The sequence below is a fragment of the Cherax quadricarinatus genome, chromosome 6, assembly GCF_038502225.1.
Source record: "Cherax quadricarinatus isolate ZL_2023a chromosome 6, ASM3850222v1, whole genome shotgun sequence".
Classification (NCBI taxonomy): Eukaryota; Metazoa; Arthropoda; class Malacostraca; order Decapoda; family Parastacidae; genus Cherax; species Cherax quadricarinatus.
Genome location: NC_091297.1, coordinates 4377532 through 4403930, shown reverse-complemented (window position 1 = coordinate 4403930; position 26399 = coordinate 4377532). Strand labels below are relative to the sequence as shown.

General features: G+C 40.4%; 1 protein-coding gene across 4 annotated transcripts in view; it reads left to right on the top strand.

Moving 5' to 3' along the window:
* Hasp (Hig-anchoring scaffold protein) overlaps nucleotides 1-26399 on the top strand; it is an 809679-nt gene that overhangs the window by 573742 nt on the left and 209538 nt on the right. For all 4 annotated transcript variants that reach the window (XM_070079939.1, XM_070079946.1, XM_070079933.1 and 1 more), the window contains exon 5: nucleotides 20476-20560. In XM_070079939.1, coding sequence (XP_069936040.1) covers nucleotides 20476-20560 — 85 coding nt within the window. The remainder of the gene's footprint in view (nucleotides 1-20475; nucleotides 20561-26399) is intronic.

Below are 26399 nucleotides of genomic sequence, written 5' to 3'. Positions count from 1 at the left end.
AGTCTATCTCAACACCTGCATTAACTGATGTTCTCAATACCACCAGTCTATCTCAACACCTGCATTAACTGATGTTCTCAATACCACCAGTCTATCTCAACACCTGCATTAACTGATGTTCTCAATACCACCAGTCTATCTCAACACCTGCATTAACTGATGTTCTCAATACCACCAGTCTATCTCAACACCTGCATTAACTGATGTTCTCAATACCACCAGTCTATCTCAACACCTGCATTAACTAATAATATATTCACAAACACAAATGCTGTAGAGAATTGTTATGAAAGTTCTCAAAATGTTATAAATCACAAACTGAATTGCTACGGTATATAAAATGTCAAATTTTGCAAAGCATAACATTCTGGTAACCTAACTTAATTGTATAATCATCCAGTATTTATAAGTTAATTTCAAGTCTGGCAGAAATAGTCTCCATAACTGGGGAATTTCTGTAACGTAATTTGTATATGGCACTGAATAGTAAGTCAAGTGTATGCTAGACTATACTTTATAGACGTAATGTTTATGTGTGTGTGTGTGTGTGTACTCACCTATTTGTACTCACCTATTTGTGGTTGCAGGGGTCGATTCACAGCTCCTGGCCCCGCCTCTTCGCTGATTGCTACTAGGTCCTCTCTCTCCCTGCCCCATGAGCTCTATCATACCTCGCCTTAAAACTATGTATGGTTCCTGCCTCCACCACATCACTTTCTAGGCTATTCCATGGCCTGACTACTCTATGACTGAAGAAATACTTCCTAACATCCCTTTGATTCATCTGAGTCTTCAACTTCCAATTGTGACCTCTTGTGTCTGTGTCCCATCTCTGGAACATCCCGTCTTTGTCCACCTCGTCTATTCCGCGCAGTATTTTATATGTCGTTATCATGTCTCCCCTGACCCTCCTGGCCTCCAGTGTCGTCAGGCCGATTTCCCTCAACCTTTCTTCATAGGACAATCCCCGTAGCTCTGGGACTAGTCTTGTTGCAAACCTTTGCACTTTCTCTAATTTCTTGACGTGCTTGACTAGGTGTGGATTCCAAACTGGTGCTGCATACTCCAGTATGGGCCTGACGTAGATGGTGTACAGAGTCTTAAACGAATCCTTACTGAGGTATCGGAACGCTATCCGTAGGTTTGCCAGGCGCCCGTATGCTGCAGCAGTTATCTGATTGATGTGCGCCTCAGGAGATATGCTCGGTGTTATACTCACCCCCAGATCTTTTTCCTTTAGTGAGGTTTGCAGTCTTTGGCCATCTAAACTATATTGTGTCTGCGGTCTTCTTTGCCCTTCCCCAATCTTCATGACTTTGCATTTGGCAGGGTTAAATTCAAGGAGCCAGTTGCTGGACCAGGCTTGTAGCCTGTCCAGATCTCTTTGTAGTCCTGCCTGATCCTCGTCCGATTCGATTCTTCTCATTAACTTCACATCGTCTGCAAACAAGGACACTTCTGAGTCTATCCCTTCCGTTATGTCGTTCACGTATACCAAGAACAGCACAGGTCCTAGGACTGACCCCTGTGGAACCCCGCTTGTCACAGGCGCCCACTCTGACACCTCGTCGCGTACCATGACTCGTTGTTTCCTCCCTGTCAGATATTCTCTGATCCATTGCAGTGCCTTTCCTGTTATGTGTGCCTGGTCCTCTAGCTTTTGCAGTAACCTCTTGTGAGGAACTGTGTCGAAAGCCTTCTTGCAGTCCAAAAATACGCAGTCGATCCACCCCTCTCTCTCTTGTCTTACTTCTGTCACCTTGTCATAAAACTCTAGTAGGTTTGTGACACAGGATTTTCCTTCCCTGAAACCGTGCTGGTTGTCAATTATACACTTGTTTCTTTCCAGGTGCCCCACCACTCTCCTCCTGATGATCTTCTCCATGACCTTGCATACTATACACGTTAGAGATACAGGTCTGTAGTTTAGTGCATCATGTCTGTCTCCCTTTTTAAAAATTGTGTGTGTGTGTGTGTGTGTGTGTGTGTGTGTGTGTGTGTGTGTGTGTGTGTGTGTGTGTGTGTGTGTGTGTGTGTGAGTGTGTGTGTGTGTATGTGTGTGTGTGTGTGTGTGTGTATGCGTGTGTGTGTACTCACCTAGTTGAGGTTGCGGGGGTCGAGTCCGAGCTCCTGGCCCCGCCTCTTCACTGATCGCTACTAGGTCACTCTCTCTGAACCGTGAGCTTTATCATACCTCTGCTTAAAGCTATGTATGGATCCTGCCTCCACTACATCGTTTCCCAAACTATTCCACTTACTGACTACTCTGTGGCTGAAGAAATACTTCCTAACATCCCTGTGATTCATCTGTGTCTTCAACTTCCAACTGTGTCCCCTTGTTACTGTGTCCAATCTCTGGAACATCCTGTCTTTGTCCACCTTGTCAATTACTCTCAGTATTTTGTATGTCGTTATCATGTCCCCCCTATCTCTCCTGTCCTCCAGTGTCGTCAGGTTGATTTCCCTTAACCTCTCCTCGTAGGACATACCTCTTAGCTCTGGGACTAGTCTTGTTGCAAACCTTTGCACTTTCTCTAGTTTCTTTACGTGCTTGGCTAGGTGTGGGTTCCAAACTGGTGCCGCATACTCCAATATGGGCCTAACGTACACGGTGTACAGGGTCCTGAACGATTCCTTATTAAGATGTCGGAATGCTGTTCTTAGGTTTGCTAGGCGCCCATATGCTGCAGCAGTTATTTGATTGATGTGCGCTTGAGGAGATGTGCCTGGTGTTATACTCACCCCAAGATCTTTTTCCTTGAGTGAGGTTTGTAGTCTCTGGCCCTCTAGACTGTACTCCGTCTGCGGTCTTCTTTGCCCTTCCCCAATCTTCATGACTTTGCGCTTGGTGGGATTGAACTCCAAGAGCCAATTGCTGGACCAGGTCTGCAGCCTGTCCAGATCCCTTTGTAGTTCTGCCTGGTCTTCGATCGAGTGTATTCTTCTCATCAACTTCACGTCATCTGCATACAGGGACACCCCAGAGTCTATTCCTTCCGTCATGTCGTTCACAAATACCAGAAACAGCACTGGTCCTTGGACTGACCCCTGTGGGACCCCGCTGGTCACAGGTGCCCACTCTGACACCTCGCTACGTACCATGACTCGCTGCTGTCTTCCTGACAAGTATTCCCTGATCCATTGTAGTGCCTTCCCTGTTATCCCTGCTTGGTCCTCCAGTTTTGGGCACCAATCTCTTGTGTGGAACTGTGTCAAACGCCTTCTTGCAGTCCAAGAATATGCAATCCACCCACCCCTCTCTCTCTTGTCTTACTGCTGTCACCATGCCATAGAACTCCAGTAGGTTTGTGACACAGGATTTCCCGTCCCTGAAACCATGTTGGCTGCTGTTGATGAGATCATTCCTTTCTAGGTGTTCCACCACTCTTCTCCTGATAATCTTCTCCATGATTTTGCATACTATACATGTCAGTGACACTGGTCTGTAGTTTAATGCTTCATGTCTGTCTCCTTTTTTAAAGATTGGGACTACATTTGCTGTTTTCCATGCCTCAGGCAATCTCCCTGTTTTGATAGATGTATTGAATATTGTTGTTAGGGGTACACATAGCGCCTCTGCTCCCTCTCTCAATACCCATGGGGAGATGTTATCTGGCCCCATTGCCTTTGAGGTATCTAGCTCACTCAGAAGCCTCTTCACTTCTTCCTCGGTTGTGTGCACTGTGTCCAGCACATGGTGGTGTGCCCCACCTCTCCGTCTTTCTGGAGCCCATTTTGTCTCCTCTGTGAACACTTCTTTGAATCTCTTGTTGAGTTCCTCACATACTTCACGGTCATTTCTTGTTGTCTCTCCTCCTTCCTTCCTTAGCCTGATTACCTGGTCCTTGACTGTTGTTTTCCTCCTGATGTGGCTATACAACAGTTTCGGGTCAGATTTGGCTTTCGCTGCTATGTCATTTTCATGTTGTCTTTTGGCCTCCCTTCTTATCTGTGCATATTCGTTTCTGGCTCTACGACTGCTCTCCTTATTCTCCTGGGTCTTTTGCCTTCTATATTTCTTCCATTCCCTAGCACACTTGGTTTTTGCCTCCCTGCACCTTTGGGTAAACCATGGGCTCATCCTGGCTTTTTCATTATTCCTGTTACCCTTGGGTACAAACCTCTCCTCAGCCTCCTTGCATTTTGTTGCTACATATTCCATCATCTCATTAACTGGCTTCCCTGCCAGTTCTCTGTCCCACTGAACCCCGTTCAGGAAGTTCCTCATTCCTGTGTGTGTATGTGTGTGTGTGTGTGTGTGTGTGTGTGTGTGTGTGTGTGTGTGTGTGTGTGTGTGTGTGTGTGTGTGTGTATGTGTGTGTGTGTGTATGTGTGTGTGTGTGTGTGTGTGTGTGTGTGTGTGTGTATGTGTGTGTGTGTGTGTGTGTGTGTGTGTGTGTGTGTGTGTATGTGTGTGTGTGTGTGTGAGTGTGTGTGTGTGTGTGAGTGTGTGTCTGTGTGTGTGTACTCACCTATTTGTACTCACCTATTTGTGGTTGCAGGGGTCGAGTCTTAGCTCCTGGCCCCGCCTCTTCACCGGTTGCTACTGGGCCCTCTCTCTCCCCGCTCCATGAGCTTTATCAAACCTCGTCTTAAAACTGTGTATGGTTCCTGCCTCCACTACGTCATTTTCTAGGCTATTCTACTGCCTTACAACTCTATGACTGAAGAAATACTTCCTAATATCTCTCTGACTCATTTGTATCTTCAACTTCCAATTGTGGCCTCTTGTTTCTGTGTCCCCTCCCTGGAACATCCTGTCTTTGTCCACCTTGTCTATTCCACGCAGTATTTTATATGTCGTTATCATGTCTCCCCTGACCCTCCTGTCCTCCAGTGTCGTCAGGCCGATTTCCCTTAATCTTTCTTCATAGGACATTCCCCTTAGCTCTGGAACTAACCTTGTCGCAAACCTTTGTACTTTCTCTAGTTTCTTGACGTGCTTTATCAAGTGCGGGCTCCAAACAGGTGCTGCATACTCCAGTATGGGCCTGACATACACGGTGTACAGTGTCTTGAACGATTCCTTACTAAGGTATCGGAATGCTGTTCTCAGGTTTGCCAGGCGCCCATATACTGCAGCAGTTATCTGATTGATGTGTGCTTCGGAGACATGCTCGGTGTTATACTCACCCCAAGATCTTTCTCTTTGAGTGAGGTTTGCAGTCTTTGGCCACCTAGCCTATACTCTGTCTGTGGTCTTCTGTGCCCTTCCCCTATCTTCATGACTTTGCATTTGGTGGGATTAAATTCGAGAAGCCATTTGCTGGACCAGGTGTCCAGTCTGTCCAGGTCTCTTTGAAGTCCTCCCTGGTCCTCATCAGATTTAATTCTCCTCATTAACTTCACATCATCTGCAAACAGGGACACTTCTGAGTCTAACCCTTCCATCATGTCGTTCACATATACCAAAAATAGCACTGGTCCTAGGACCGACCCCTGTGGGACCCCCGCTCGTCACAGGTGCCCACTGTGATACATCATTACGTACCATGACTCGTTGTTGCCTCCCTGTCAGGTATTCTCTGATCCATTGCAGTGCCCTTCCTGTTATATGCGCCTGATGCTCTAGCTTCTGCACTAATCTCTTGTGAGGAACTGTGTCAAAGGCCTTCTTGCAGTCCAAGAAGATGCAATCAACCCACCCCTCTCTCTCGTGTCTTACTTCTGTTATTTTATCTTAAAACTCCAGAAGGTTTGTGACACAGGATTTGCCTTCCATGAATCCGTGCTGGTTGGCATTTATACTCTTGTTCCGTTCCAGGTGCTCCACCACTCTCCTCCTGATAATCTCCATAACTTTGCATACTATACACGTCAATGACACAGGTCTATAGTTTAGTGCCTCTTTTCTGTCTCCTTTTTTAAAAATGGGAACTACATTTGCCGTCTTCCATACCTCAGGTAGTTGCCCAGTTTCCAGGGACGTGTTGAAGATTATGGTAAGTGGCACGCACAACATATCTGCTCCCTCTCTAAGGACCCACGGGGAGATGTCCGGTCCCATTGCCTTTGAGGTATCGATGTCCCTTAGCAGTTTCTTCACCTCCTCCTCATCTGTATGTATGTCGTCCAACACTTGTTGGTGTATTCCTTGCTGGTGTCCCCATCTGATCTGTCCCCCCAGAGTCCTTCCTGTCTCTACTGTAAATACTTCCTTAAATCTCGTGTTGAGCTCCTCACATACCTCTTGATCGTTTCTTGTGAGTTCTCCACCTTCTTTCCTCAGCCTTATCACCTGGTCCTTGACTGTTGTCTTCCTCCTAATGTGGCTATACAGCAGTTTCGGGTCAGATTTGACTTTCGATGCTATGTCGTTTTCATACTGTCGCTGGGCCTCCCTCCTTATCTGTGCATACTCGTTTCTGGCTCTTCTACTAATCTCCTTGTTTTCCTGGGTCCTATGCCTCCTGTACCTTTTCCATTCTCTGTTGCACTTAGTTTTTGCCTCCCTACACCTTCGGGTAAACCAAGGACTCGTTTTGGTCTTCCTATTATTTCTGTTTCCCTTGGGAACGAACCTTTCCTCTGCCTCCTTGCACTTTGTTGCCACATATTCCATCATCTCGTTTACTGATTTTCCTACCATTTCTCTGTCCCACTGAACCTCCTGCAGGAAGTTTCTCATACCTGTGTAGTCCCCCCTTTTATAGTTTGGCCTGTCCCCTTCAGTTCCTGTTACCTTCTCCACTTGTAACTCTACTATATAGTCAAAACTCAGAACCACGTGATCGCTAGCTCCAAGGGGCCTCTCGTAAGTGATGTCCTCAATGTCTGAACTGCTCAGGGTGAACACAAGATCTAGTCTTGCTGGCTCATCCTCCCCTCTCTCTCTGGTTGTGTCCCTGACATGTTGATGCATGAGGTGTGTGTGTGTGTGTGTGTGTGTGTGTGTGTGTGTGTGTGTGTCTGTGTGTGTGTGAGAGAGAGAGATTTTGTACACATATACGTGTTATTGTTAATATTGCAGTTTTATAACTGTAGTGTAAAGCACCTCTCTGGCAAGACAGTGATGGAGTGAATGATGATGATTTTTTTTCTTTTTCGAGCCACCCTGCCTTGGTGGGAGACCACCCATGTGCTAATAAAATAAAAATACTTGTTCCCCTAAATACGTTTGCGAGAATACATTCAACTTGTGAATCAAGTTTATCAGGTGACACAAGACCAGATTATAAAACTCGCAACAACAATTCATAAAGCAATAACAGTTCATAAAGCAACAACAATTCATAAAGCAACAACAATTCATAAAGCAACAACAACTCATAAAGCAATAACAGTTCATAAAGCAACAACAATTCATAAAGCAATAACAGTTCATAAAGCAACAACAATTCATAAAGCAACAACAATTCATAAAACAACAACAACTCATAAACCAATAACAGTTCATAAAGCAACAACAATTCATAAAGCAACAACAATTCATAAAGCAACAACAATTCATAAAGCAATAACAGTTCATAAAGCAACAACAATTCATAAAGCAACAACAATTCATAAAGCAACAACAACTCATAAAGCAACAACAATTCATAAAGCAACAACAACTCATAAAGCAACAGCAATTCATAAAGCAACAACAATTCATAAAGCAACAACAACTCATAAAGCAACACCAACTCATAAAGCAACAACAATTCATAAAGCAACAACAGTTTATAAAGCAACAACAACTCATAAAGCAAAACAACAATTCATAAAGCAACAACAACTCATAAAGCAACAGCAATTCATAAAGCAACAACAGTTTATAAAGCAACAACAACTCATAAAGCAAAACAACAATTCATAAAGCAACAACAACTCATAAAGCAACAACAATTCATAAAGCAACAACAATTCATAAAGCAACAACAATTCATAAAGTAACAACAATTCATAAAGCAACAACAATTCATAAAGTAACAACAATTCATTAAGCAACAACAATTCATAAAGCAACAACAACTCATAAAGCAACAACAATTCATAAAGCAACAACAACTCATAAAGCAACAACAACTCATAAAGCAACAACAACTCATAAAGCAACAACAACTCATAAAGCAACAACAACTCATAAAGCAACAACAGCTCATAAAGCAACAACAACTCATAAAGCAACAACAACTCATAAAGCAACAACAACTCATAAAGCAACAACAATTCGCTCTAATAATAAACGTTGATGGAGAGGTTTCCGGCTGAGTTACTACTGTACAAAATGCTGCCGGCCACGAATTGCCATTACAAATTTGTAACCAAAAACACAGATATTTAATGAATAATAATTAGTTGCTGAGAATTACAAACACAATAGTTTCACTTTTGGACCAAAGAAAGATCTTTGTTTTTGTTATGATTGGTTGCGCTGGATTGATTTTTCATTCCTGATATGTTGATATTTCAATTTTCATTCGTTTTCCAATTTCCAACTCATTTGTGTTGTAGATTTTAATCGTTTTATTCATAGTTCTCTATTTCTTTCTCTGGGTAAATCAAATTTTATTTAGGTAAGTTCGTAGAGAATTTTAAAAATGGATGATTGAAAACAAATCACAGAATGGATGGGGTTCGAACCCATGGCGTAGCTTGTTCAGTGAGCCTTAATGTTCTTGCTGTTAGAGAGTTTATTCACACTAAGAAGCAGCAGACACTGATAATAACGTAAAGACGTAAGGCAACGTAAACTGCTAGATACAAGCAACGTAAATCTGAGTACATAAATGGTTCAGAGAACCGACAAGCTGATAAATTAGACACATGTGCAACACTTGGGTATCTATAATGAGGAAACTTTTCGCCACACAGTGACTTCATCAGTCCATACAAAGAAGTATGGTGAAGATCAGAAGGAGTTTGTGGTAATCAGTCCCTCAGCCTGGCGTTGATGTAATCATTCCATCAATCTTATAAAGATACGCAAGTGTTGCATATGTGTCTAATACAACTTAAATAAGTGTGCCAAACACATTTTTTTCCGTACCTGGAAGAATTTTGTGGCGCCTAGTTATTTTTCAGGTCACTGTGAGTCTTGGAAGTGTCACTGTTGACAATTACGTGTGTGTCGTGATATCACCCTTTTTTTTTTTTTTAAATAAAATCAAGTTGTCTGCCCAGGCGGTCACCGATCACTTCTGAATTCGCTAAAAATAAAAACACAACGTTATACCTTGTCCATGATGAGTTGTCGTACCTCCTGATGATGTAGTGATGATTTACAATTTATGGTTCCTGTCGATCCATGAATGGTTTTATACCGACCATAACTACCATCGTGTGTTCAGATGAGTTATATTGGGCTAAGTTCACTGTTGCTTTACAAATAAAGGACGAAATACACTGCTCACTCAGAAGTGCCCTAGGAAGCGCAGCTGTTAAATATGTTATTATTCTTAATTGAAGTGTCATGTGTGTCACCGTTGCCATCTTTTACCAGTCAATCACTCTGTCACATCTGTCGTTAACTGACAGATTTTCAGAGGAATATTAAAGCATGTCATTCACTCGTAACCAGGAAATAATTGCTCATTCATTCATATTCTGTCAGTCTGTCTGTCTGTCTGTCTGTCTCTCTGTCTGTCTCTCTGTCTGTCTGACTGTCTCTCTGTCTGTCTGACTGTCTCTCTCTGTCTCTCTCTCTGTCTCTCTCTCTGTCTCTCTCTCTGTCTCTCTCTCTGTCTCTCTGTCTCTCTCTCTCTCTCTCTCTCTCTCTCTCTCTCTCTCTCTCTCTCTCTCTCTCTCTCTCTCTCTCTCTCATACACATAATTTTTCTTAGATTTATGATTGACTGTGGGGTGAGGTAGAAAAAATGGGTGAGAATGAGAGAGAATGTAACGAGAGGAAAGAACGAAGATAAAGTGAGGACGATCAAAGAAAGTGTGTGGATATTCTTGCCAAAAACAATAAAGAAAAAAAACGTGAAAATTAGCAGTACGTTTACATAATATGTAGACCAGTAGTTTGTTGTACAAGATACGTGAGGTCCTTCCGCGGATAATATAAAAATGATGAATTACCTTTGGATTTCTGTTAAATCTCTTTGATATACATGAGAATGGTGAACATTGCCAGTGAGATGAAAAGCATTACTTTATCTGCTGGTGAGGGCGTCTGGTGAACACTCTGCTATCTTGATTGAAATTTCTACAAGTTAGTAGATCTTTTGGGTAGAAAACCTTTGGGTTCGTTTAAGCACTTATGTGACTTGACGTCAACTTTGCTTACTCCTCAACAAGTCTGAGGATCTCTGATGTAAACACATCCTCCTTTTTCCTCCAGGGTTGTTAATGTAACTTGTTAATATATGAAGTCACATATTAAGAGCCCTGGAGCAAGACGGTGGGTTTGTTTATATCAGAGATCCTGAGATGTGCTGAGTAAACAAAGTTGGCGTCATGTCACCTAAGTTCCTAAGCGACCCAAAAGATCTGCTAACCTGCGGATATTTCAGCAGCGTGTGCACGAGACGCCTTTACCAACAGATTAACTAGTGCAGCGAATGCTCGTTTGAATAATCTAAGATTAGCAATGGGTAATCTCAACGTAGAGTCATTCATGACCCTATATACGATATTTTAAGCCCATATTTGAATATTGGGTCCCATAATGTAATCCACATTTCATTTATCAGATGAAGAAACTGCAAAAAGTGCAATTGGACAAGTCCCGGAGCTAAGGAAATAAGCAATGAGGAGATAATGAAAATGATGATGCTGACGACATCTGAGGATAAAAGAACAAGGGGAGACTTGATACCCACGCAAAATATACTAATAGAGATGACAGGAAGTATTTTTCTGTCTGAGAGCAATCAGAAGTGAAATAACCTGGACGAAAAAGTCGAGAAGACAGGTTCCATACATCGTTTAAAGAACAGGCATGACAGGGTACACAAGATTTGGATGAAATAAACCTGGCAAGCGGCAAGTTAAACGGCAGGGCCATGAACCGAGATACGACCCCACCAACCGCAAATAGGTGCATACACAGTGGCTGGATACACCTACATACATTCGTGCCTCGAGCAAATTCTCTGAATTATTATTTAATATGTTCAAATAGCGAATCATTTGAGCGTTTGTTCAAGAGACTAATGAACAAATAACCTGGGTCGGTGTACGTGTGTTAAGCGAGAGTAAATTTTACAATGCTTTTATCTGGTTCAGTTTTAGTGACATTGCAGGAAATTCACTAATTCACAAATCTGCTAGTATTCGAATTTTAATTTATTTTCTAGTTTTGTGTTTCTTGATATATTTTTGATTAAATATATTTATAGACGAGGTTGTAAGTGAAGTGAATTCTCAGGTGTTGGGAAAAGATATAGGAGTTGAATATATTTGCCGATGACACTGTTTGTTGGAGATTCTGAAGAGAAGTTGCAAAGGTTGGTGGATGAATTTGGGAGGATGTGTAAAAGAAGGAAATTGAAAGTGAACATAGGAAAGAGCAAGGTGATGAGGGTAACAAAAAAATAGGTAATGAAAGTCTGGATAACTGATTGGAAGGAGGGAATATGGAGGAAGTGAATGTGCTTGATATTTGGGAGTTGACTTGTTAGCGGATGGGTTTATGACAGACGAAGTGAAACATAAAAATGACGAGGAAAAAGGGTGAGTGGTGTATGGATTCATCTGTGGAGACAAAGAACGTAATCCATGGAGGAAAAGGGAAAATGTATGCAAGTATAGTGGTACCAACGGTTTTATATGGATGTGAAGCATGGGTTGTGAATGTTGCAACAAGAAGAAGGCTGGAGGCAGTGGAGATATCGTGTCGAAGGACAATGTGTGATGTGAATATTAAGCACAGAATCCGTAGCATGGATATTGGGAGGTACAAGGTTACTAGAAGTATTATTCAGAGAGTTGAATAGGGTTTGTTGAGGAGGTTTGAACATTGGAGAGGATGGACAAAATAGGATGACTTGGAATGAGTATAAATCTGTGGGGAAGGGAAGGCGGGGTAGGTTCTGTCCTAAGAAATCCTAGAGTGACGGTCGAGGGTAAAGAAGGTTTTTGTATCAAAATTTTTAAGTACAACTTTAATTTTAAAACTCTTAAATAGAGAATGAATATCAAGAAGGTTTCCATGGTAAAGAAGAAGCACCATATTCTTGGTTGAATGTGTTTCTTTGTCCTTTTTTGAATTGTAAGATGTACCTCCGGCAATTTTAAAACATTTCTCACTTAAATTTTGTGGGTATTTTACGTAACTCGCTGTTTCATAAATCTTCAAAATTTTCTCATCTGTGAACTGTGGGCCGCAAATACACAGAGCTCTCAAAAACACAGATAAGACTACAAAAAGATTAACTCCACCATGATGTGAATATATTAATAACACATACACACACACACACACACACACACACACACACACACACACACACACACACACACACACACACACACACACACACACACACACACACACACACACACACACACACACACACACACACACACACACACACACACACACACACACACACACACACACACACACACATATATATATATATATATATATATATATATATATATATATATATATATATATATATATATATATATATATATATATATATATATATATATATATACAGGCACCCCTCCCAGTGCGACTGGGAGGTATAGGGGTGCGCAAATTATTATTATTATTATTATTATTATTATTATAATCAAAAAGAAGCGCTAAGCCACAAGGGCTATACAGCGCTGCAGGGGTGCGCAAAGCAACGCATGTTGCCTTACCTGCTTTTCTGTCTTCGTGTTTGGCTTCCAGTGCATTAGTCAAGAAGATTGTTCCCGAACGCTTGAGAGACATGGTAGGAGCTCAAGACCCCAGGTTTACTGAAGCAGCGATTCGGTGGGACACCCGTACAGACTCCTCCAGTAGACCAGCTCCTCCCAAAGAACGCAAACAGTCTCTCAGGGACAAACCGATCATGGAAAAAATCGCCAACACAATGCTCACCAACGCTTCAGGAAAGGACAAAGATCGTCTCCTGGCAGTGAAGGCACCACACTCAGATTTCCTGTTAGCTGTTCCCAATTCCTCCTTGGGCACTCGACTAGACCCACAGGTCATTCGGATTGGTGTTGCTTTTCGCCTAGCCGCCCCCATCCTCACCGAACATAGGTGTATTTGCGGCAGGGCGACAGCTGATCAATTCGGACTTCATGGTCTCGTGTGTCACACAGCAGAAGGGAAGCATGCAAGACATGAGGAGGTCAATGACATCATAAAGAGAAGCCTCGCCACAGCCCGTTGCCCAGCTCATCGGGAACCCCAAGTTCAGAGGTCTGACGGAAGTCAAAAGCGTCCTGATGGAGCCACTATGCAACCCTGGAAGGATGGAAAGCAGATTGCCTGGGACTACACCTGTGCCGCCACATTGGCAGACACCTACTTGCCATACTCCGTAGTGGAAGGGGATGGAGCTGCCAGCCACAGGGAGACCCAGAAGATCCGCAAATATGAAGACCTTCCCCCTTGCTATAACTTCATCCCAATAGGGTCGGAGACCCTTGGAGCATGGGGCAAGTGTGCTCTCAAGTTCCTCAAAGAGCTGGGTGAAAAGCTCATCATAAAAACCAAAGACCACAGGGCGACCAGCTTCCTCTTTCAGAGATTCAGTGTTGCGATCCAGAGAGGAAATGCCTGCAGCTCCACCGCCGGGGAGCTGGACGAGGTATTCGAGATGTAGCTCTGAGTTACCTATGTTGTTTTACTTTCTATTGTATTTTTGTGAATGTTTTGTCAATGTATTTTGCCTTTAAATAAAATATACATTAAATATAGGGGGTGATAGGAGAAAATTCTCGAACAGCTTCAGGGAGAACCTTGAGTTTTCCCTGAAGCAAGTTTATTCTTTTCTCTGAGGATGAGGGTCCCTAGGACAGTTCTAGAGGTGGTACCTCCCTATATATATATATATATATATATATATATATATATATATATATATATATATATATATATATATATATATATATATATATATATATATATATGTATATATATATGTATATATATATATATATATATATATATATATTCAACAAGTCGGCCGTCTCCCACCGAGGCAGGGTGACCCAAAAAAGAAAGAAAATCCCCAAAAAGAAAATACTTTCATCATCATTCAACACTTTCACCACACTCGCACATTATCACTGTTTTTGCAGAGGTGCTCAGAATACAACAGTCTAGAAGCATACACATATAAAGATACACAACATATCCCTCCAAACTGCCAATATCCCAAACCCCTCCTTTAAAGTGCAGGCATTGTACTTCCCATTTCCAGGACTCAAGTCCGACTATATGAAAATAACCGGTTTCCCTGAATCCCTTCACTAAATATTACCCTGCTCACACTCCAACAGATCGTCAGGTCCCAAGTACCATTCGTCTCCATTCACTCCTATCTAACACGCTCACGCACGCTTGCTGGAAGTCCAAGCCCCTTACCCACAAAACCTCCTTTACCCCCTCTCTCCAACCCTTTCGAGGACGACCCCTACCCCGCCTTCCCCTATAGATTTATATGCTTTCCATGTCATTCTACTTTGATCCATTCTCTCTAAATGACCAAACCACCTCAACAACCCCTCTTCTGCCCTCTGACTAATATTTTTATTAACTCCACACCTTCTCCTAATTTCCACACTCCGAATTTTCTGCATAATATTTACACCACACATTGCCCTTAAACAGGACATCTCCACTGCCTCCAACCGCCTCCTCGCTGCTGCATTTACCACCCAAGCTTCACACCCATATAAGAGTGTTGGTACTACTATACTTTCATACATTCCCTTCTTTGCCTCCATAGATAACGTTTTTTGAATCCATATATACCTCAACGCACCACTCACCTTTTTTCCCTCATCAATTCTATGATTAACCTCATCCTTCATAAATCCATCCGCCGACACGTCAACTCCCAAGTATCTGAAAACATTCACTTCTTCCATACTCCTCCTCCCCAATTTGATATCCAATTTTTCTTTATCTAAATCATTTGACACCCTCATCACCTTACTCTTTTCTATGTTCACTTTCAACTTTCTACCTTTACACACATTCCCAAACTCATCCACTAACCTTTGCAATTTTTCTTTAGAATCTCCCATAAGCACAGTATCATCAGCAAAAAGTAACTGTGTCAATTCCCATTTTGAATTTGATTCCCCATAATTTAATCCCACCCCTCTCCCAAACACCCTAGCATTTACTTCCTTTACAACCCCATCTATAAATATATTAAACAACCATGGTGACATTACACATCCCTGTCTAAGACCTACTTTTACCGGGAAGTAGTCTCCCTCTCTTCTACACACCCTAACCTGAGCCTCACTATCCTCATAAAAACTCTTTACAGCATTTAATAACTTACCACCTATTCCATATACTTGCAACATCTGCCATATTGCTCCTCTATCCACTCTATCATATGCCTTTTCTAAATCCATAAATGCAATAAAAACTTCCCTATCTTTATCTAAATACTGTTCACATATATGCTTCAATGTAAACACCTGATCTACACATCCCCTACCCACTCTAAAACCTCCTTGCTCATCCGCAATCCTACATTCTGTCTTACCTCTAATTCTTTCAATTATAACCCTACCGTACACTTTTCCTGGTATACTCAGTAAGCTTATTCCTCTATAATTTTTACAGTCTCTTTTGTCCCCTTTCCCTTTATATAAAGGGACTATACATGCTCTCTGCCAATCCCTAGGTACCTTCCCCTCTTTCATACATTTATTAAACAAAAGTACCAACCACTCCAACACTATATCCCCCCCTGCTTTTAACATTTCTGTCATGATCCCATCAGTTCCAGCTGCTTTACCCCCTTTAATTTTACGTAATGCCTCACGTACCTCCCCCACACTTACATTCTGCTCTTCTTCACTCCTAAAAGATGGTATACCTCCCTGACCAGTGCATGAAATTACTGCCTCTCTTTCTTCCTTAACATTTAAAAGTTCCTCAAAATATTCTCGCCATCTACCCAATACCTCCATCTCCCCATCTACTAACTCCCCTACTCTGTTTTTAACTAACAAATCCATATTTTCCCTAGGCTTTCTTAACTTGTTTAACTCACTCCAAAATTTTTTCTTATTTTCATTAAAATTTCTTGACAGTGCCTCTCCCACTCTATCATCTGCTCTCCTTTTGCACTCTCTCACCACTCTCTTTACCTTTCTTTTACTCTCCATATACTCTGCTCTTCTTATAACACTTCTGCTTTGTAAAAACCTCTCATAAGCTACCTTTTTCTCTTTTATCACACCCTTTACTTCATCATTCCACCTATCACTCCTCTTTCCTCCTGCCCCCACCCTCCTATAACCACAAACTTCTGCCCCACATTCTAATACTGCATTTTTAAAACTATTCCAACCCTCTTCAACCCCCCCACTACTCATCTTTGCACTAGCCCACCTTTCTGCCAATATCGCTTATATCTCACCCGAACTTCCTCCTCCCTTAGTTTATACACTTTCACCTCCCTCTTACTTGTTGTTGCCACCTTCCTCTTTTCCCATCTACCTCTTACTCTAACTGTAGCTACAACTAAATAATGATCCGATATATCAGTTGCCCCTCTATAAACATGTACATCCTGGAGCCTACCCATCAACCTTTTATCCACCAATACATAATCTAATAAACTACTTTCATTACGTGCTACATCATACCTTGTATATTTATTTATCCTCTTTTTCATAAAATATGTATTACTTATTACCAAATTTCTTTCTACACATAGCTCAATTAAAGGCTCCCCATTTACATTTACCCCTGGCACCCCAAATTTACCTACTACTCCTTCCATAACATTTTTACCCACTTTAGCATTGAAATCCCCAACCACCATTACTCTCACACTTGATTCAAAACTCCCCACGCATTCACTCAACATTTCCCAAAATCTCTCTCTCTCCTCTACACTTCTCTCTTCTCCAGGTGCATACACGCTTATTATAACCCACTTTTCACATCCAATCTTTATTTTACTCCACATAATCCTTGAATTAATACATTTATAGTCCCTCTTTTCCTGCCATAGCTTATCCTTCAACATTATTGCTACTCCTTCTTTAGCTCTAAGTCTATTTGAAACCCCTGACCTAATCCCATTTATTCCTCTCCATTGAAACTCTCCCACCCCTTCATCTTTGTTTCACTTAAAGCCAGGACATCCAGCTTCTTCTCATTCATAACACCCACAATCATCTCTTTCTTGTATATATATATATATATATATATATATATATATATATATATATATATATATATATATATATATATATATATATATATATATATATATATATGCAATAAGATCACAGTAAACAGGTGATTTCAGAATATGAAATTGGAATTTCTCTATTCTTTCAGAGTGGTTGTTTTGCATATATATATATATATATATATATATATATATATATATATATATATATATATATATATATATATATATATATATATATATATATATATATATATATTTATATATATATATATATATATAAATATATATATATATATATGCAGGGCAAGCCATAGGGGGTGAAAATCTTTAGCTCAAGTACTTTCACACATCTCAGTGCGTCATCAGGAGCTGTGCAATGTAGCAAGGGAGCAATCAAAGCAGGGAGAGAGGTCTCAGGTGTCACCGGCCACGGTTACAGCTTCTGATGACGCACTGAGAAGTGTGAAAGTACTTGAGCTAAAGATTTCCACCCCCCGTGGCTTGTCCTGCATAGTTAAGACCGCCCTTCTACGTTTGTTCATATATATGTATATATATATATATATATATATATATATATATATATATATATATATATATATATATATATATATATATATATATATATATATATATATATATATATATATATGTATATATATATATATATATATATATATATGTATAGATATAATATATATATATATATATATATATATATATATATATATATATATATATATATGTGTGTGTGTGTGTGTTTGTGTGTACTCACCTAGTTCTCACCTAGTTGAGGTTGCGGGGGTCGAGTCCGAGCTCCTGGCCCCGCCTCTTCACTGATCACTACTAGGTCACTCTCCCCGAGCCGTGAGCTTTATCATACCTCTGCTTAAAGCTATGTATGGATCCTGCCTCCACTACATCGCTTCCCAAACTATTCCACTTACTGACTACTCTGTGGCTGAAGAAATACTTCCTAACATCCCTGTGATTCATCTGTGTCTTTAGCTTCCAACTGTGTCCCCTTGTTACTGTGTCCAATCTCTGGAACATCCTGTCTTTGTCCACCTTGTCAATTCCCCTCAGTATTTTGTATGTCGTTATCATGTCCCCCCTATCTCTCCTGTCCTCCAGTGTCGTCAGGTTGATTTCCCTTAACCTCTCCTCGTAGGACATACCTCTTAGCTCTGGGACTAGTCTTGTTGCAAACCTTTGCACTTTCTCTAGCTTCTTTACGTGCTTGGCTAGGTGTGGGTTCCAAACTGGTGCCGCATACTCCAATATGGGCCTAACGTATACGGTGTACAGGGTCCTGAACGATTCCTTATTAAGATGTCGGAATGCTGTTCTGAGGTTTGCTAGGCGCCCATATGCTGCAGCAGTTATTTGGTTGATGTGCGCTTCAGGAGATGTGCCTGGTGTTATACTCACCCCAAGATCTTTTTCCTTGAGTGAGGTTTGTAGTCTCTGACCCCCTAGACTGTACTCCGTCTGCGGCCTTCTTTGCCCTTCCCCAATCTTCATGACTTTGCACTTGGTGGGATTGAACTCCAGGAGCCAATTGCTGGACCAGGTCTGCAGCCTGTCCAGATCCCTTTGTAGTTCTGCCTGGTCTTCGATCGAGTGTATTCTTCTCATCAACTTCACGTCATCTGCAAACAGGGACACCTCAGAGTCTATTCCTTCCGTCATGTCGTTCACAAATACCAGAAACAGCACTGGTCCTAGGACTGACCCCTGCGGGACCCCGCTGGTCACAGGTGCCCACTCTGACACCTCGCCACGTACCATGACTCGCTGCTGTCTTCCTGACAAGTATTCCCTGATCCATTGTAGTGCCTTCCCTGTTATCCCTGCTTGGTGTGTGTGTGTGTGTGTGTGTGTGTGTGTGTGTGTGTGTGTGTGTGTGTGTGTGTGTGTGTGTGTGTGTGTGTGTGTGTGTGAGTGTATTTTTATATATACAGTGAGATTCAAAGAAACAGGTGATGTTTTAATATAAAAACAACCACAGTAGTGAAATTCCAGGCTCTTTCGTGATATCTCACATTATCAAGGAACAGTAAAAATAATAGGCCAACAGAAGACTTATTATGGGAATATTGTGAAGTTCTTAGTCAAGTCACACGTCCAGAGAATATTTCCCTTCACCTGTCAGGTGAAGGGGAATTTTGTCAACATAGTTTATAATCTTCACATATTACATTCATTATAAATTAACCTAATTTATATAATCCTGATCTTATATTCATATTGCAACCTGGACCTGCTTCATACAACTTTCTCACCCTTTTAATTATCAATGGCAATGAGTGGTATAATATCCTTCACATGAATAACCAGAGCATTAAACTCTAGTCCTTTTCTAATGGTATTTGTATGAGATTATACTCTTAGCTCAAAACTTTATTTGATTTGCCATTACTAACTTCATTCCATTTTCTACAGGAAATATTATACACACAGCCATCAACATTTTTGGGAAATTTTTTATTAATTTTTTTTAATACTGTACCATAAATTTTAAATGGAACCTTGATGTGGAAGTTCATAAGCAAGGTATATCAGGAAAGCTTCCATGATAAGGTAGATCCAACATATTCTTGGTTGAATATGGTTCTTTACGAATTGTAAAATGTACTTCTGGCAAGTTTAAGATGTTTCGAATATTTAGATTATAAGAAATTTTATAAATCTTCAATATTTCCTCATCTGTTAAGTCTGGGCTGCAAATGCTCAAACTTCCAGAAGATGGAAGAGAATACAGATGTGAAGAATGATAGTGTACATAAGAGCAATTATTTGTTGGTTTTCTGTGCACTTTGATTCTAGATTCTCGGTTCCCTATAATAATTAAAACATCTAAAAAATTACAATATGTCATTTTGCTCGAATTGAGCAGTAAAATTTATGGATGGATATATACTATTTAATTCAAACAGGAATTGGTTGATATCTATATTCTTGGACATTAAGCATATAATGTCAGCCACATATCTGTATCATTTAGCTATATTGGAAAAAGTTTTGGTAAGCAGTTTGCTTTCATAAAATAGCATATACAAATTGGTAAGGACTAGAGAGGGCAAATTTCCCATTGTCATACCAAACTTCTGAGTGTAAAACTCGTCATTAAACACAAACTTTACATCAACAATACTCCACCTTACTCTGTCTCTCAGCTCCATCTTACTGTCTATCCGCAGGGTTATCACCTGATCGGACAGGCGACGAGACACTGTCAGGCCAACGGGATCTGGACGTCAGCACCTCCTGAGTGTCGTGAGAACTGTATGTCCTTCTTAAGCTAACTTTCCACTGCTGAATATTATTAGTAGTAATATTTTAGTGACAATATATGTAAAAGCCTTGTACTATTGTTTATATGTATATTTGTTGTGCCAAATTCTATTAAAAATTGGACTTTTATCAAAAAATTCTTACAAATTGATAGATATATATTTCTTCATTGAGAGTGATAGAAAATATTTTGTATATATAAATATATATATATATATATATAAATATATATATATATATATATATATATATATATATATATATATATATATATATATATATAATACTGGTCGCCTTTGCCCAGCGGTGAGAGTAGCGACTCTCATTGCTGACGTCCAGGTAATAAACCCTAGACATTAACATAAAAAAAAAAATTCATAACAAAAAAATAGTAGTAGTAGGTTGGTAGACAGCAACCATCCAGGGAGGTACTACCGTCCTGCCAAGTGAGTGTAAAACGGAAACCTGTAATTGTTTTACATGAGGGTGGGATTGCTGGTGTCTCCTTTACTGTCTCATAAACATGCAAGATTACAGGTACGTCTTGCTACTTCTACTTACACTTAGGTCACACTACACATACATGTACATGTTTATTTATACACACTCATTTGAGTTTTCTTTGATTTTATCTTAATAGTTCTTGGTCTTATTACTTTTCCTTTTATATCCATGGGGAAGTGGAATAAGATTCTTTCCTCCGTAAGCCATGCGTGTTGTAAAAGTCAACTAAAATGCCGGGAACAATGGGCTAGTAACCCCTTTTCCTGTAATAATTACTAAAAAGAATAAGAAGAAGAAAATTGTCAAAGTGGGAAGTCTGAATGTGCGTGGATGTTGTGCAAATGATAAGAAAGAGATGATTGTGGATGTTATGAATGAGAAGAAGCTGGATGTCCTGGCTTTAAGTGAAACAAAGATGAAGGGGGTGGGAGAGTTTCAATGGAGAGGAATAAATGGGATTAGGTCAGGGGTTTCAAATAGAGTTAGAGCTAAAGAAGGAGTAGCAATAATGTTGAAGGATAAGTTATGGCAGGAAAAGAGGGACTATAAATGTATTAATTCAAGGATTATGTGGAGTAAAATAAAGGTTGGATGTGAAAATTGGGTGATAGTAAGCGTATATGCACATGGAGAAGAGAGAAGTGTAGAGGAGAGAGAGAGATTTTGGGAAATGTTGAGTGAATGCGTGGGGAGTTTTGAACCAAGTGTGAGAGTAATGGTGGTTGGGGATTTCAATGCTAAAGTGGGCAAAAATGTTGTGGAGGGATTAGTAGGTAAATTTGGGGTGCCAGGGGTAAATGAAAATGGGGAGCCTTTAATTGAGCTATGTGTAGAAAGAGGTTTGGTAATAAGTAATATATATTTTCTGAAGAAGAGAATAAATAAATATACAAGGTATGATATAGCACGTAATGAAAGTAGTTTGTTAGATTATGTATTGGTGGATAAAAGGTTGATGGGTAGGCTCCAGGATGTACACGTTTATAGAGGGGCAACTGATATATCGGATCATTATTTAGTTGTAGCTACAGTTAGAGTAAGAGGTAGATGGGAAAAGAGGAAAATGGCAACAACAAGTAAGAGGGAGGTGAAAGTGTATAAACTAAGGGAGGAGGAAGTTCGGGTGAGATATAAGCAACTATTGGCAGAAAGGTGGACTGATGCAAGTATGAGTAGTGGGGGGGGGTTGAAGAGGGTTGGAATAGTTTTAAAAATGCAGTATTAGAATGTTGGGAAGAAGTTTGTGGTTATAGGAGGGTGGGTGCAGGAGGAAAGAGGAGTGATTGGTGGAATGATGAAGTAAAGGCCGTGACAAAGGAGGAAAAGTTAGCTTATGAGAAAGTTTTTACAAAGCAGAAGTGTTATAAGAAGAGTAGAGTATATGGAGAGTAAAAGAAATGTGAAGAGAGTGGTGAGAGAGTGCAAAAGGAGAGCAGATGATAGAGTAGGAGAGGCACTGTCAAGAAATTTTAATGAAAATAAGAAAAAATTTTGGAGTGAGTTAAACAAGTTAAGAAAGCCTAGGGAACAAATGGATTTGTCAGTTAAAAACAGAGTAGGGGAGTTAGTAGATGGGGAGAGGGAGGTTTTGGGTAGATGGCGAGAATATTTTGAGGAACTTTTAAATGTCGACGAAGAAAGGGAGGCGGTAATTTCATGCACTGGACAGGGAGGTATACCATCATTTAGGAGTGAAGAAGAACAGGATGTGAGTGTGGGGCAGGTGCATGAGGCATTACGTAGAATGAAAGGGGGTAAAGCAGCTGGAACTGATGGGGTCATGACAGAAATGTTAAAATCAGGGGGGGATGTAGTGTTGGAGTGGTTGGTATTTTTGTTTAATAAATGTATGAAAGAGGGAAAGGTACCTAGGGATTGGCGGAGAGCATGTATAGTCCCTTTATATAAAGGGAAGAGGGACAAAAGAGATTGTAAAAATTATAGAGGAATAAGTTTACTGAGTATACCAGGAAAAGTGTACGGTAAGGTTATAACTGAAAGAATTAGAGGTAAGACAGAATGTAGGATTGCGGATGAGCAAGGAGGTTTTAGAGTGGGTAGGGGATGTGTAGATCAAGTGTTTACATTGAAGCATATATGTGAACAGTATTTAGATAAAGGTAGGGAAGTTTTTATTGCATTTATGGATTTAGAAAAGGCATATGATAGAGTGGATAGGGGAGCAATGTGGCAGATGTTGCAAGTATATGGAATAGGTGGTAAGTTACTAAATGCTGTAAAGAGTTTTTATGAGGATAGTGAGGCTCAGGTTAGGGTGTGTAGAAGAGAGGGAGACTACTTCCCGGTAAAAGTAGGTCTAGACAGGGATGTGTAATGTCACCATGGTTGTTTAATATATTTATAGATGGGGTTGTAAAAGAAGTAAATGCTAGGGTGTTCGGGAGAGGGGTGGGATTAAATTATGGGGAATCAAATACAAAATGGGAATTGACACAGTTGCTTTTTGCTGATGATACTGTGCTTATGAGAGATTCTAAAGAAAAATTGCAAAGTTTAGTGGACGAGTTTGGGAGTGTGTGTAAAGGTAGAAAGTTGAAAGTGAACATAGAAAAGAGTAAGGTGATGAGGGTATCAAATTATTTAAATAAAGAAAAATTGGATATCAAATTGGGGAGGAGGAATATGGAAGAAGTGAATGTTTTCAGATACTTGAGAGTTGACGTGTCGGCGGATAGATTTATGAAGGATGAGGTTAATCATAGAATTGATGAGGGAAAAAAGGTGAGTGGTGCGTTGAGGTATATGTGGAGACAAAAAACATTATCTATGGAGGCAAAGAAGGGAATGTATGAAAGTATAGTAGTACCAACACTCTTATATGGGTGTGAAGCTTGGGTTGTGAATGCAGCAGCGAGGAGGCGGTTGGAGGCAGTGGAGATGTCCTGTCTAAGGGCAATGTGTGGTGTAAATATTATACAGAAAATTCGGAGTGTGGAAATTAGGAGAAGGTGTGGAGTTAATAAAAGTATTAGTCAGAGGGCTGAAGAGGGGTTGTTGAGGTGGTTTGGTCATTTAGAGAGAATGGATCAAAGTAGAATGACATGGAGAGCATTTAAATCTGTAGGGGAAGGAATGCGGGGTAGGGGTCGTCCTCGAAAAGGTTGGAAGGAAGGGGTAAGGGAGGTTTTGTGGGCGAGGGGTTTGAACTTCCAGCAAGCGTGCGTGTGCGTGTTAGATAAGAGTGAATGGAGACGAATGGTATTTTGGACCTGACGATCTGTTGGAGTGTGAGCAGGGTAATATTTAGTGAAGGGATTCAGGGAAACCGGTTATTTTTATATAGCCGGACTTGCATCCTGGAAATGGGAAGTACAATGCCTGCACTCCAAAGGAAGGGTTCAGGATATTGGCAGTTTAAAGGGATAAGTTGTGTATCTTTATACGTATATGCTTCTAAGCTGTTGGGTTCTGAGCACCTCTGCAAAAACAGTGATTATGTGTGAGTGAGGTGAAAGAGTTGAATGATGAAAGTATATTCTTTTTGGGGATTTTCTTTCTTTTTGGGTCACCCTGCCTCGGTGGGAGACGGCCGACTTGTTTAAAAAAAATATATATATGTATGTATATATATATATATATATATACATATATATATATATATATATATATATATATATATATATATATATATATATATATATATATATATATATATATATATATATATATATATATATATATATATATATATATATATATATCAGTGCGACTGGGAGGTATAGGGGTGCGCAAAGCAACGCAGGTAGCTTTACCTTCATTTCTGTCCTCGTGTTTGGCTTCTAGTGAACTAGTCAAGGAGATTGTCAGCGCTCTTGAGAGGTGCGGTAGGAGCACAAACAGTCCCACTGGAACAAACCGATCATGGAAAAAATCGCCAACACTGCTCACCAACGCTTCAGGAAAGGACAAAGCTCGTCTCCTAGCGGAAGGCACCACATTCAGAAGATTTCCTTTTAACTGTTCCCTGTTGCTATCTGCCTACTCCGCTCAACCCACAGACCATTCGGATTGGTGTTGCTCTTCGCCTAGCAGTCCCCTACTCAACGAACATAGGTGTATTTGCTGTGGGGCAACGGCTTATCAATTCGGACTTCATGGTCTCGTGTGTTACATATCAGAAGAGAAGTATGCAAGAAATGAGGAGGTCAACGACATCATAAAGAGAAGCCTCGCCACAGCCCGTTGCCCAGCTGAACGGGAACCCCAAGTACAGAGGTCTGACGGAGGTCAAAAGCATCCTGATGGAGCCACTATGCTACCCTGAAAGGATGGTAAGCAGATTGCCTGGAACTACACCTGTGCCGCCACATTGACAGACATCTACTTGCCATACTCTGTAGCTGAAGGGTGTGGAGTTGCCAGCCACAGGGAGACCCAGAAGACCCGTAAATATGAAGGCCTTCCCCATTGCTATAACTTAATCTCAATAGGGTCGAAGACCCTTGGAGCATGGGGCAAGTGTGCTCTAAACTTCCTCAAACAGCTTAGTGAAAAACTCATCATAGAAATCAAAGACCACAGGGCAGCCAGCTTCCTCTTTCAGAGACTCAGTGTTGCGATCCAGAGGGAAAAGGCCTACAGCATTCTGGGCACGCGGCCCACCGTAGGGGAGCTGGATGAAGTATTCGAGATGTAGCTCTGAGTTGTCATCTATGTTATTCTACTCCCTTTTGTACTTTTTTCATTTTTTTTTTTTTTGGTTTTTAATAAAGTTTCCACAGAATATAAAATATAAGGGGTGGTAGGAGAAAACAATATTCAAACAGCTTCAGGGAGAACCTCGAGTTTTCCCTGAATCAAGTTCATTCTTTTATATATATATATATATATATATATATATATATATATATATATATATATATATATATATATATATATATATATATATATATATATATATATATATATATATATATATATATATATATATATATATATAAATAGGGAGGTACCACCTCTAGAACTGTTCTTGGGACCCTCATCCTCAGAGAAAAGAATAAGCTTGCTTCTGGGAAAACTCAAGGTTCTCCCTGAAGCTGTTTGAGAATTTTCTCCTACCACCCCCTATATTTAATACATATTTTATTTAAAGACAAAATACATTGACAAAACATTCACAAAGATACAATAGAAAGTAAAAACACATAGGTAACTCAGAGCTTCATTTCGAATACTTCGTCCAGCTCCCTGGCGGTGGGCCGCGTGCCCAGAATGCTGCAGGCATTTCCTCTCTGAATCGCAACACTGAGTCTCTGAAAGAGGAAGCTGGTCGCCCTGTGGTCCTTGGTTTCTATGATGAGCTTTT